The sequence below is a fragment of the Megalobrama amblycephala genome, linkage group LG23 (genome assembly GCF_018812025.1).
Source record: "Megalobrama amblycephala isolate DHTTF-2021 linkage group LG23, ASM1881202v1, whole genome shotgun sequence".
NCBI lineage: Eukaryota > Metazoa > Chordata > Actinopteri > Cypriniformes > Xenocyprididae > Megalobrama > Megalobrama amblycephala.
In genome coordinates this window covers 21,240,491-21,254,608 of record NC_063066.1, presented here as the reverse complement: position 1 = coordinate 21,254,608, position 14,118 = coordinate 21,240,491, and the positions used below count along the sequence as shown (strand labels likewise).

General features: G+C 37.2%; 1 protein-coding gene across 6 annotated transcripts in view; it reads left to right on the top strand.

The window, feature by feature from the left end:
* The window catches only part of kdm3b (lysine (K)-specific demethylase 3B), a 31,770-nt gene extending 18,445 nt beyond the window's left edge, over positions 1–13,325 (top strand). For 5 of the 6 annotated variants that reach the window (XM_048175620.1, XM_048175618.1, XM_048175623.1 and 2 more), the window contains 5 exons: positions 966–989; positions 10,045–10,184; positions 10,362–10,538; positions 12,157–12,291; positions 12,410–13,325. In XM_048175620.1, coding sequence (XP_048031577.1) covers positions 966–989; positions 10,045–10,184; positions 10,362–10,538; positions 12,157–12,291; positions 12,410–12,490 — 557 coding nt within the window. In that variant the 3' untranslated portion in view covers positions 12,491–13,325. The remainder of the gene's footprint in view (positions 1–965; positions 990–10,044; positions 10,185–10,361; positions 10,539–12,156; positions 12,292–12,409) is intronic. The other variant, XM_048175621.1, reaches the window with a different exon arrangement.
* The last annotated feature ends 793 nt before the right edge of the window (positions 13,326–14,118 follow it).

Below are 14,118 nucleotides of genomic sequence, written 5' to 3'. Positions count from 1 at the left end.
GTAAAAACTTTTTATGTCTATATTTTGTCATCTTATCAAATGTTATCACCAATAATGGTTTCAAACTTTCAATGAAAATCCAAAAAATGAAAAATCCATACTGTGTTCACAAGCTGTCAAATTTCTCCGAAAACACTTCCTGCCCTAAAAGGGTTAGTTCAACCAAAAATGGAAGTTTTTTTCCTTTGTTTACTCACTCTCATGTTGTTCTGAACCTGTTTCATGAAATACGAAAGGAGAGGCAGAATTTGAAGTCACTTTCATAGCATCTTTTTCCTCGTAGAGTGAAAGTGAATGTTGAATGGGTCATTCTGTCTAACAAATTATTTTTTTAATCTGTGGAATAAAGAAAGCCATATAGGTTTGGAATGACATGAGGATTAGTAAATTAATTTTAGTAATTTCATTTTTAGGTGAACTGTCCCTTTAAGCATAATCTAGAATTAGAGAATCCATAGGATAGGAAAAAACTAGATAACAAAATAGATAAAGTGCCTTGCAAAAGTATTCAGACCCCTAACTTTGTGTTACAATGTTTTAAATCAGTGAATAATAGTCCCAAGCCTCCCTCAATAGGTAGATTCCTAGAGGCCACCATGGCAGACCTTATTAAGAGAAGATTCTGTATTTAATTTGAAGTACAGTCAAAGGTTGTTCAAAATGTTGTAAGGTCCGAGATGTCGTCTATGTTTGCAGAAAGACATACAGTGCTGTGCACGATTGGTATGACATATTGAATGTCTTTCCCGCATAGCTGTATTTCTTGTGGGTGTCATTAAATATAGCATCTGCTCTGACTGAGGTCTCTCATGGTAAAATTTGTGCAGATCATAAGCAATTGTAGTACACTTATAGCATCCAAACCACTCACAGGCCAGTGGGCAGGATGCAGTCAAGGCCTTTAGGGCGGCCTGTGCTCTTGGGGTCTTGCTACTTTTGATTGTGGCACCATTTCTCATTCACAGAAGCAGACCTCGCTGGATTCAAAGGTCTGTGCATTTTTTATTTTTTTTTATTTGTCTCACCTCAGGCATGCCCCTCCCACTTTTCTCGCTCTCTCGTTCTACACTTCAATTGCTTTAACCCATCTCTTACTACTCTTTACATTAAATTATGTATTATTGTTGATAGTTCATTATGAAACACCAATATATGGGTAATGGATATGGATAGTGCACCTCTCAGTGCATAATTTTATACTCCATTGAGAATTTCCCAGGACACCAAAACATAGTGTTGACCATAGTGTTTTTTTTTTTTGTTACATCTCACTGTGTTGATGCCCCTTCAGACCACCTGATGATTGAGTTAGCTTTATTTTTTTAAAGGGGTCATATAATAAAAAAAACACAATTTCATTGCTTCTTTTTAAGTATGTGTTTGATGTATAGTTACTTGTTTGTAACTTTCAGAAATCTAAACATCATCCTTCTCAGTCCAAAAAGACTATTTATTAAAAGAATAGTTGTTCCAAAAATGAAAATTCACTATATTTCAAACCCATATGCTTCATCTGTGAAACACAAAAGGAGATTTTTTTTTTTTTTGGAGAATCTTCATGCCACTCTACAACAATAGTTCACAGTAGTATGTAATAGTATAGACTATTGTTTCCCAACCCTGTTCCTGGAGGCCTGTTGGCAGTTTGCCTACTATTCCCTAAAAGTATGCCCTAAAACATTTGAGTGTGTAACAGAAAAGCTTTGGGACATGACTTCTTGACTACTTTGTCATAACTGCATCTTTAACAGACTCTGTTGCGTAGTTATGTGCATCCTGTCACCGTTTAAACTGCCCTGACATTCAATTCAATTAGATTTCCTACCATATCAGAGAGAAATGTAGTAGCATGTTGATCTGCCAGTTGTGGGTCTTTCATGCAGAGAACGCTCCTCGTGAGTTTGAATAATGATGCATTTGACCAAATGACCAAACGTATCTTTATAAAAGTTTGCAGTGCTGTTGCAGATTAAATATAATGTGGATAACATTGAATAAATTAGGGCTGTCAAACGATTAATCACGATTAATCGCATACAAAATAAAAGTTTGAGTTTGCCTAATATATGTGGGTGTACTGTGTAATTATTATGTATATATAAATACAAACACATCCATGTATATATTTGAGAAATATTTACAAGTATATGTATTTATTTATATTTTTATATAATTTATATTATTTTTGTACATAAATAAGATATTTCTCTTAAATATATACATTAATTTGTGTGTATTTATATATACATATTATTTACACACATTACTCACACATATATTATGCAAACTCAAACTTTTATTTTGTATGCGATTAATCGCAATTAATCGTTTGACAGCCCTAGAATAAATATTTTTTCATCAGGTTAGATACTGATTATTAATCACTCGAACCCCTTTATCTAAACCTCTCTATTTAACTGTTTGTCTCGCACGTCCGCCGTGTTTGTAGTTCTAATCGAATCCTCATCCTCGTCCAATGCCCAATGGGTTGTGGGCAATATTAGCTGTTAGAGAGTGGATGGATCTACACTTTGGATTCTAACTGGAAAGTAGACCATCCAGGGATCTTTTGAAATACTTATTTTAACATAATACGATTTGGGTCACACTAATTCTAATTTCAAATACTATTTAGTATAGTATGCGAATTGGGACGCAGCACAACAGTACACATTTTTCAACTCTTCCTAATCAAACGCACCTGATTCATCTCCTCGGCCTATTAGTAGAGACAAAGGCTGTGTCCGAAATCACCCCCAATACCCTTACATAGGGCACCATTTGTAGTGGTGTCCGAAACCATAGTGTACGTTACTGAGTGCACTTGTTAAATCCCACAATGCACCGCAATAACGAGTGTATAACCGATGTGCACTCAACAGCTAGAAAATACCCAGAATGCACTGTGAGAGTCGCAACTCGCACCGTGCTCCAAATGAATTCCCACGTCTGACTTCCCAATGTGGCAACAGCGTAATATCAGGTATAAATTATTTTTTAATTGATTATTAAATTGTTTAATTAAAGTTTATACATGCTAGTTTTCATGACAGCTAAAAAAACATCATGGAGCTACCAGTTAGCCAAGATTCAAATGATTATTAAACAGCAAGCACAAACCATGCAAACCAACGGCCCTTCTCGGTGTCTGAATTCACTCACTTGTTTTCATTCACTCCTTCAAGTGGACTATGTTAGTGGACTAATGTAGGGAAGGGAATAGTGAATGAGGGTATAGGGGGCGTTTTCGAACACAGCAAAAATGTTAAGGAGACATACAAAATGTGCATTGTTGATATGCCTCCAGGAACAGGTTTGGGAAACACTGGTATCGACATAGTTAAAGGGCCAGACACACCAAACAACATCAAAGAACAAGCGACGACAAAGGCTGCCTGCGTCTGGGCCAGAACACGCCGCAGAGACTACAGCCAATGGCCAACTTACATGAGAAATAACTCTTCATACCAGCAGGTTGCAGAAGTCTCTATTCATGATTATTCAAAAGAGGAACCAATAAGAGGACTATGGATATACAAACTGTAAACAAAGCAGCAGTTGCTTATTACTTTCACACCAATCTTGCTGCAGGTGGATTCAATGAAAATCTCAGATGAGAAAAATAAGAAGAGCATTCTGTTTGTGCCCTCTTCACTTTCGTTTATCTCGTGCACTGTTTCGCTAAGATGAACAGCCAATCAGTGATCTCTCTCACTGACGACTCGATTCAACATGCTCAGTTAGCGGAAAAGCTGCAGACGGCATCTGACTAGTGCCAATGGTGCAGAACAAACCGCAGGATCTAGACCGACAGATGCTCAACGATGGCCCGACATTGGTTGACTGTCTGCTTAGTGTGTCGTGGCCTCGTGCACTATATTCCAAGTCTTCTGAAGTTGTATCATAGCTCATTGGAGGGGTCTGTTCCTAAGACGAAGGCTGTCAACTGCTGCAACCGGATTGAATGGATCACTCTTTTGAGCCAGTTGTCTTAAGTAAACTGGTTAATCTAATTCATAACATGAACGGAACAATTTTCAATATCGGACTGATTAGTTGAAAATTTTAGTGTTCAGCAGTGACTATTATTATGACCCTTTTAAATAGTTTTTATCTGTTATAGAAAAAACTGTTTATTTCCATGCCTTTCAGTGGTGATTGCTGATCCTGTCATTCCTTTTTAAATGTTTTAAAAGATATTTGAATTGGAATTTGTTATTTTTGTTTTTTTTTATTCCAGGAATCTGTGGTCAGATTTTTTTTTTTTTAATTATTTATTGCCCCCCCCCTTTCAGCTTGCTTTATCAGTAGGTCAGTAGGGCTGTCAATAGATTAAAATATTTAATTTAAATTAATCTCAAATTTCTTGTAGTTCACAAGTTATCACATTCAGTTCCATCTTAAGATGAAAAGTCAAAACATGTAGTTACTGTGTTTGGTAGTTCTGCCACACATTGAGAAATAGTAACAATTTTTCCACACTGTGTGGTATTAAAGGGTTAGTTCACCCGAAAATGAAAATTATGTCATTAATGACTCACCATCATGTCGTTCCAAACCCGTAAGACCTCCGTTCATCTTCGGAACACAGTTTAAGATATTTTAGATTTAGTCCGAGAGCTTTCTGTCCCTCCAATTAAAATGAATGTACGGTATACTGTCCATGTCCAGAAAGGTAATAAAAACATCATCAAAGTAGTCCATGTGACATCAGTGGGTTAGTTAGTTTTTGAAGCATCTAAAATACATTTTGGTCCAAAAATAACAAAAACTACGACTTTATTCAGCATTGTATTCTCTTCTGGGTCTGTGGTGCATTATCGCCCCCTTCTGCTACGGACAGTGACGCTGATGACGTGTTATCCGGTGCGCCCGAGCTTCGTTTACAGTCTGAGGGAGACGCGCTCTGTATTCAAGCTATTCTACATTGTTTGTATTTTGGTATTGCTATATTTTTTAAAATGGTGCATAGGTGTGCATGTCGCGGATGTCCTAATCGCGTCACAGTCCGGAGCAGAAGGGGGCGGTAATGCACCAATAAGCTGGATGCCAACCGCCATAGAAGAAGAAGCAGCAGCGTCACTGTGGATATACACAGACCCGGAAGAGAAGACAATGCTGAATAAAGTCATAGTTTTTGTTATTTTTGGACCAAAATGTATTTTAGATGCTTCAAAAACTTCTAACTAACCCACTGATGTCACATGGACTACTTTGATGATGTTTTTATTACCTTTCTGGACATGGACAGTGCACCGTACATACATTTTCAATGGAGGGACAGAAAGCTGTCGGACTAAATCTAAAATATCTTAAACTGTTCCGAAGATGAACGTGGGTCTTACGGGTTTGGAACGACATGAGGGTGAGTCATTAATGACATAATTTTCATTTTTGAAATGAAAAAATGAAAATTATGAAATTCTGTCATCACTCACCCTCATGTCACTCCAAAACCGTAAGACCTTTGTTCATCTCCGTAACACAAATAAAGATATTTTTGAGGAAATCCACGAGCTATCTGGCCTCCAATTGCCTGTAACACAATTACCACTTTCAAGGCCCAAAAAGCTAGTAAAGACATCGTTAAAATAGTCCACGTGATTATAGTGGTTTAACCTTAATGTTATGAAGTGACGAGAATACTTTTGTACATGTCAGTCTTCTATGCTGATCACATTGTAAACACAGTGCAGCACTTCCGGGTTCTACATCAGAACGCCAGCTCATTGTTAGCCAGCTTCTGCGTCAGCGTCACACGTATGCATTGTGGTGCTCATGAACGCCGTCGGCCAATACCGAGTCAGCGTTCTGACGTAGAACCCGGAAATACTGCACTGTGTATACTACGTCAACTGCAAAGGAAACTGACATGGAAGAGAAGAAATTGTTGAATAAAGTTATTTTGGTTTTATTTTTTGCACACAAAAAGTATTTTCGTTGCTTCATAACATTAAGGTTGAACCACTGTAGTCACAAACTATTTTAACAATGTCTTTACTACTTTTCTGGGCCTTGAAAGTGCTAATTGTGCTGCAGTCAATCGGAGGCCAGATAGCTCATGGATTTCATCAAAAATATCTTCATTTGTGTTGCGAAGATGAACAAAGGTCTTATGGGTTTGGAACGACAATGAGGGTAATTAATGACAGAAATTTCATTTTTGGGTGAACTAACCCTTTGATTTTGTGTAACATGCTCTGAAGCCCTGCTCGATTATGTTTGAATAAGTGTTTTGCATGTGAGCGAGTAACTGAAGGTGATGTCGGTGATTATTTCTTGGAATCCCACTGTTGTAATATGTCCTTACTACCTGACATATATCACTGAGGAGGCTTTCACACTAGGCACGTTTGCTGCGGCCTGTTCCCCGTCCCCCGTGGTTTCACACTCAACTTGATTGTCAAACCCTGGTTTGTTTGCGTGGATCGTACGTCATCACTGACGTGCATGGCATATGACAGAAAACAAGGCGCTGGTCGATATATTGTTTTTATTAATTTGATGCTATTATGTGCAGCAGAGTGAATGATACTTGGGTTTTCTGTGTATTGCCTGAAGGTGACTTTCTGCTGCTTGCAAGTGGACTCTTTTGGGAAAAAAAAAAAAAAAAAAAAAAAAAAAACCGCAGATAGTAAATCATTTATTTGCTGCTCTGATTGCACTCACTATGCGTGATTACACTGCACGCTCACTTTCGCTCGTATCCAAGGTAAATCATCATCACTGTCATCCCCTACATGTGTTTTGTTGAACTAACGACGTTGTCATCAGCTAAAACGCATGCACAGGTCACTTCTCTACCTGAACGAGTGCGCACCTGAGTCTGAGTTGCTTTCACATTCACGTGAATTGCACCACAGTTCCAGTGCAACCGAACTCAGACCACCTCCTACAGGTAGTCTCAGGTTCGGTATCCTGGTGCGCACCCGGGTCCGCATGACAGCGTTCACATTTAAAATTTTTCATGCGAACCATGCCCCGTTTCGAACTAAATTGCCAGTGTGAAATCACCTTGAGTCACACTGTCTGCATGCAGTAGACTTGAACAGCAAGAAAAGAGTAGGGCAGTCCTGATCGAGGTTTTTTGGGCCTCCGATTCAAGTATACAATCCATGCAGGGATGTGCAGACAGTTTCTCTGGGGCAGGGGCTCAAATGTTAAAAGAAAAAAAGTGGCATCTGTCACTGCGGAAACAGAAGTGATGCACTTGAACAGACCTCATTCATTGGTTCTCGCACGTCACATGCTCATTTGATTTGAGCATCTCCTTTTCATTTTAATGGTGATTTGGCAAACTCACTTGAAGGTGCATACCGCCACCTACTGCACAACACCTGTATTACAGCACACATAAAATAAAGGATCCGGCTTAGGATAGCCGATACCAATCAGTTAAACAAATCATAAACTCTTTCTGCCTGTCAATCAGGTTGCGTGTTTGTTTTGGTGATGTTTTTGGAGGGCAGGGATAAGAGAGCATGTGGTTGAAAATAGTAGAATGAAACTGTTATGCTGTCAGATTAAGTGATAGTGTTAACAGCATAACATAAGTGTTAAACATTTTGAATGAATTTTTATGTGTTAACAATTTTGACAGCCCTATTGTTAGGCAATTGTAATCACTCTTAAACTTTAAAAATATTAAATCTACTTGCCCAACTAATGCTTAGAGACCTTGTGTAGTATAATGTTAAATGATGGACAAAACGGTACAAGCGCATAAACAGCGTGCAAGTGAATTACAGCAGTGTGAGCACAGTGACAAAGCTCGCACTTAAAATGAAAAACCTGCAGAAATTGCAAATCCCAAACTTGAGTGCAAAAAATATGATTGTGCACAGAAATCAACGTAGTGAGGAGAAATAAAACCGTGAGTTCTGACAGGTCTTGCACGCACAGAACTGACCACAAGCTGAAATCTTGTGCAAGTCCAAACCTATGTTAACAAATGCCATCGGCTGCTGGCCTTCTCTGTAACACTTATTTTGATTGGCTGGTTGTATTACGTTAACAATGTCCTCCTCTTGTGATTGGCTGTTGTTGGCCCTCTCCAAATGACACTCAAAATGGGCCATGTTGGGAATGAGATGGCAGAAAGTAAAGTTTTCTTTCTGAGTTCATACGTTTTAGTAGTTAAAATTGGAGCAGCACCATACTATGGAAGCCCTAGGAGGCCATGCATTATTATTTTTTTCTTGTAATCTCGGTGTAAGTTGTATTCTCATGATCTCTACTTAATTTCCTCATGATCTTGACATAAGTTGATCTAGATCTAGACATAAAAAACCGTTGATATTGGACATTCATTAAACATTCAATCTTTTGTTCAACATTAAACAGTGTGTAACCTCAAAATAGTGGCGGTTTATTCATACCACAACCGTATATAAGAGTGTCTTTACAGAAATCTTAAAATATGTATTTTCTACAAAAGGCAAATAAAATTGTATCTTTTTAAATGGACAGCAATATATTTAATCATGTCTGGCAATTTGAAAAAAGTTTTATTGGGGTCTATAAAAGTTTAAAGGTGCCCTAGAACCCTTTTTCACAAGATGTAATATAAGTCTGAGGTGTCCCCTGAATGTGTCTGTGAAGTTTCAGCTCAAAATACCCCATAGATTTTTGTTATTATTCAATTTTTTAGCTGCCTATTTTGGGGCATAATTAGAAATGCGCCGATTCTATGCGTGTACCCTTTAAATGCTCGCGCTCCCCACCCCCAAACTCGCATCTCTATAATACATTGCATAAACAAAGTTCATACAACTAATATAACCCTCAAAATGGATCTTTACAAAGTGTTCTTCATGCAGCATATCGGCTCATGTAAGTATAGTATTTATTTGGATATTTACATTTGATTCTGAATGAGTTTGATAGTGCTCCGTGGCTAAAGCTAACATTACACACTGTTGGAGAGATTTATAAAGAATGAAGATGTTTATGCATTATACAGACTGCAAGTGTTTAATAATGAAAATAACGACATGGCTTTTGTCTCTGTGAATACAGTAAGAAACAATGGTAACTTTAACCACATTTAACAGTACATTAGCAACATGCTAATGGAACATTTAGAAAGACAATTTACAAATATCACTAAAAATATCATGATATCATGGATCGTGGATTATTATTGGAGTTATTATTGCTCCATCTGCCATTTTTCCTTTCACTATTGTCCTTGCTTGCTTACCTGCATAAAGTCTGATGATTCAGCTGTGCACAGATCCAGACGTTAATACTGGCTGCCCTTGTCTAATGCCTTGAACATGGGCTGGCATATGCAAATATTGGGGGCGTACATATTAATGATCCCGACTGTTGAGTCACAGTCGGTGTTTTGTTGAGATTTGCCTGTTCTTCAGAGGTCTTTTGCAAAAATCTAATTTACATAAGAAGGAGGAAACAATGGTTTTTGAGACTCACTGTATGTCATTTCCATGTACAGAGCTCTAATTATTTAACTATGCCGAGGTAAATTAAATTTTCAATTCTAGGGCACCTTTAAGATTTAATGATCTTTAAGCCTTAAACATTGTAATAAAAGCAGCCAATCAAAATAAGAGTTTCAGAAAAGGCCAGCAACCAATAGCATTGGTTAACAAAACTGACTTATTTGCGTGAAGATTTCAGCTTGCGTTTGTTCGGATCCGGCATGCGTGCAGAACAGAACCTGTGTTTGTAGTCAGTTCTGCGCATGAGACATTTCAGGACTCGCAGTTTTGTTACTTATCCTCGCACTGTGTTGATTTCTGTGCACAATCATATTTTTATGTGCTCGAGTTTGGGATTTGCGATTTCTGCAGGTTTACATTTTGTGTGCGAGCGTTGTCACTGTGCTAACACTGTTGTAATTCACTTGCACGCTTTATGTTTGCACTGTTTTGTCCATTTAAAGCCATGGTGTAGACACAAAAGAGGCTCTATTCAGTATGAATAGTACAGCTGTAGTTAGCTGTCTTATTGAAAGGATAAAATCTTTTAAACAAGTTATGATTGTGTGTTTGTATACTGACCGACCTGTTATTACTGCAGAGGTGATGATGACCATTGAAGAGGGTGATGTGGATGACATGACTAAGAAAAGAGTTTACGAGGTCAAGGAGAAACCTGGAGCTCTCTGGCACATCTACGCCGCCAAAGACGCTGAAAAGATCCGTGAGCTCCTGCGAAAGGTGAAAGGATGACGTTATTGCTTTTAAAGTATTAGTTTGAAAAAATGAAGACCCTCGTGGTTCCAAACCCATATGCCTTGAGGACATTTTTAATGTCACATTTGGGCATCGCTCTCTACTTTTTATGTTTTTAATACGGTATGAATAACTTAAGTTAATTTCACCTATTTATTGTAGGTTGGAGAAGAACAAGGTCAAGAGAACCCACCAGATCACGATCCAATCCATGACCAGAGTTGGTACCTGGACCAGAACCTACGCCGCAGGCTGTTCGAGGAGTATGGAGTCCAGGGCTGGTCCATTGTGCAGTTTTTGGGAGATGCTGTGTTCATCCCAGCTGGAGCGCCACATCAGGTTAGTTACTGAGATGTTCAGTTCAAAAACATGCATTATTATTTTCACAAGTATTTTCTGGGATTTGTTGATAACGATAATTAGATAACTTGCTGAATTTGTGTTATGTAAAATCTGTGCAGCATTTACACTGCAATTACAGTTGCATATATAATGCTATGATATTGTTTTAAACATATTTTGAATATTAAAGTCCCGCTATGGTGAAAATCAAGTTTTTAATGATGTCTATGTGGTGTTTTTAATATGCTTTAAGACAAACCATGTGCAAATTCATGTCAACACCATTGCTAAGTATTTTGTTTAACTACAGCAATCTAAAGACTGTCGTAAAAACACGGTTTGAAATCGCTGGCTTTTCTGATATCACAAACTACCTTGTAACCAATCACAACAAAGTGTGATCGTCAACTGAGCTGCTGTGTGGAGGCGGGGCTAATTTGCATATTCATAGAACAGCGTATACTAAATAAGGCAAGGGTGTAGAGTTACATTCAAGCTATTTTAAGGAAAAAAACATTTAAATGTCATTTCGGTGATCAAATATTAGTTTTAAGGCATAACATTATTGATTACAGCGGGAATTTCAAATATAAAATTATTTAAAAAATGAAATGATACTTTAAATATGAAACTAAAACCGCCAGTAGATGGTGCCAAGCCACTGCCTTATTGAATTAGTAACCGAGTCATTCATTCAACCGATTTTGTTCAAACGGATTCATTCAGGAACAAAGAAAGGTACTTGCTGTGTCCGAAATTGTGTACTGAGTAGGCACAACATTTGAATTTGAAATTGAATTCATGACCGTCAAAAGTACGCTTCTATATAGTATGAATATGGGTAATGTGAATGAAATCCGGAAGTACTACTTCCGCCGTGATGTTACTGTAACGTGACATAGCGTCAGTTGCATCGCTTCAGTTCCATTCATAAATCTACTCCCGTGGCCTCACGGGATAGAAAAGTGTCCATCAAATGCAGAAAATCAGAATCTCTGCAGAAGTAGAAGGTCATCCAGGTAACAGTAGGTTTCACCTACTGTTTTTCAAATATTGTGTATTCGGACATTCTTTTGGCGTACTGTTTTTTGCATACTATAAAGTAGGGAAGTATTTGATTTTGGATGCAGTGACTGTCATTATGAATGAATTATTGGTTCATTCAAAAATGGAACGAAACACCACTGTGTTGCTCAGACGGTTGTGTTGGGATTAGTTTGGAACTATTTTCATGGGCAAAACAGAGCAAAAACAGACAATATTCTTTCTAAAAATTAATCAACAATATGAAGTTACAGATTTTTTTTACAACAGTTACAATCATGCTGACATTCAGCTTGTGTGATATTGCTGTACATTATCATATAGAAATAAAAGACAAACTCATATGGAACTGTGTGGTCATTCTAGCTGAATCCTACTGAATTTTATAATGGTTATTCCACATACCTGGCTGCTCTGTCACGCCTAAAAACACCCCTTAGCTGTTCTAAATTCAGTGTAAACCTCTGCTTCAAAGGGTGTATTGCTTTATTACGATATAATCATAGATGATACATATCACACACCCCTACTTGCCACACAAATACTAATTTCCTCATTATGGTTTTGCCAGGTGCACAATCTGTACAGCTGTATCAAGGTTGCAGAGGACTTTGTTTCTCCTGAACACGTGAAGCACTGTTTTAGACTGACGCAAGAGTTCCGGCACCTTTCCAACACTCACACTAACCACGAGGACAAGCTACAGGTATTTCTATGTCGTTCCAAACCTGATATGACTTTCTCCTGTGGAGCACAATATAAAATTGTCAGTATTTTCTGCCAAGCACTTTGTTGATTTAATGTTGTATTTCTGTTGTTCACAGGTGAAGAACATAATCTACCATGCTGTGAAGGATGCTGTGGGAACACTAAAAGCCCATGAGCCCAAGCTAGGCCGCTCTTAGTTAGAGAGATTTGGGTTCAGATGAGGCCAGTGTGCTCGCAAAACAAGCTGTTTATAATGGAAAGTCTCTCAGCGTTTTGGTAGGATGAAGGTGCTGCTTCATCAGTGTTACAAAAGCATTGTTTAGTTTTACAATCCTTTTCTCTGTATTTAAAAAAAAATGTTTTTTGCTTGGCGTTTAAAGTTTGTTGGACTGTTCAGAGAGCTGGTGATTATAAGCTGACATGAATCTTTTAAAAGGCCTTCAATAAGGTTTTTCTATGACTTCTGTGAAAAGTGAGCACTGGGTTTCCTTCTTAGAGAACATTCATTTTGTGCTCTTCAATGAAGTAGAGCTTTTAGTTAAGATGGGGGTCAACAGAAATTAAAATGATTAAAAGATTTCCCGCCACCTTTTCCTGGAGAGGTGGAGAAGAACATGGAAGGGAACTAGACCAAAGTTTTTTATTTTTTAGTTTTAAGGTTTTTTTTTTTTTTTTTTTTGTCTTTTTGATGAAAACATGTCCTTTGCTTTTTTTGTAAGATGTCATTTAGGTAATATTTCACTGATAACATGAGGTTAGAATGGCTTTGATGAACAGTCATTCAAAAATCAACAATTCCAGTTCTGCAGAACTACTGCTCATTAATATGTACCAATATATATATTGATCTTAGCAGTGTGTATGATTTTTTTTTTTCCACAATAAAGATTTACAAGAAAGGATTTGGCCCTGTTGTTTGGAAATCACACAATGAATTTCTTAGCTATCTATTTGTTAAATGCTTACTATTTTATTTTATAAAACATTTTTGTGGTTCATGGATGGCACTGCAATAAACTAAAGCTTTTGAAATATTGTCTGTTTACTTTGAATAACAGCCAAAGTTTCCACTTCCAAAGTTTCAAGAAAGCCTTAGTGTTTATCAGTTCTGGGGGTAACGCATTACAAGTAACTTGAGTTACGTATTCGGATGACTTTTTTCAAGTAACTAGTAGAGTACCGCATTACTTTTTCAATTTACAACAAAATATTTAAGTTATTTTTTCAAATAAGTAAAGCAAGTTACTTTTTCACATTTAGTCTATTGACTGACAGCTCTGTGAGAATAACATGGTATTACCATGGACTTAAACCACAATGCATGTAAATATGAATTCCAGCATCAGTATTTTTTTATGAGGGGGGTATTAAAACAAAATCTTGATTCATTATATAGTTGCAGCTTATATTAAAATTATATATTCCTTTATTATTGTGTTTGTGTGATTCTAGAGATCATCATATAGGATAAAGCAACCATTAATATAAGTCATATAACATAAATCATATAGGCCTAATCATAGCTGAATAGGACTTTGTGTTATATACGAACACCGACACACATTAGGCATCATTGTCAGATAATAGTTCATTGGTAAATGGTTATATTTATACGTTTAACCTTCAGCAGTAAAGTAAATTTGTACCTAATAAAATATTTTAAGTGATTCTTTGGAATTATAGGGGTCCAAGCACCAAAGGTCTTGGATTTTGCAGGCTATAATAATATGAACCAACCAATATCTACTTGTTTTTGTACACCAGAATGTAGTTTTGTGTGTTATCATGTTCAATACATCAGGCCTAGTTTCACAGAAACATTACT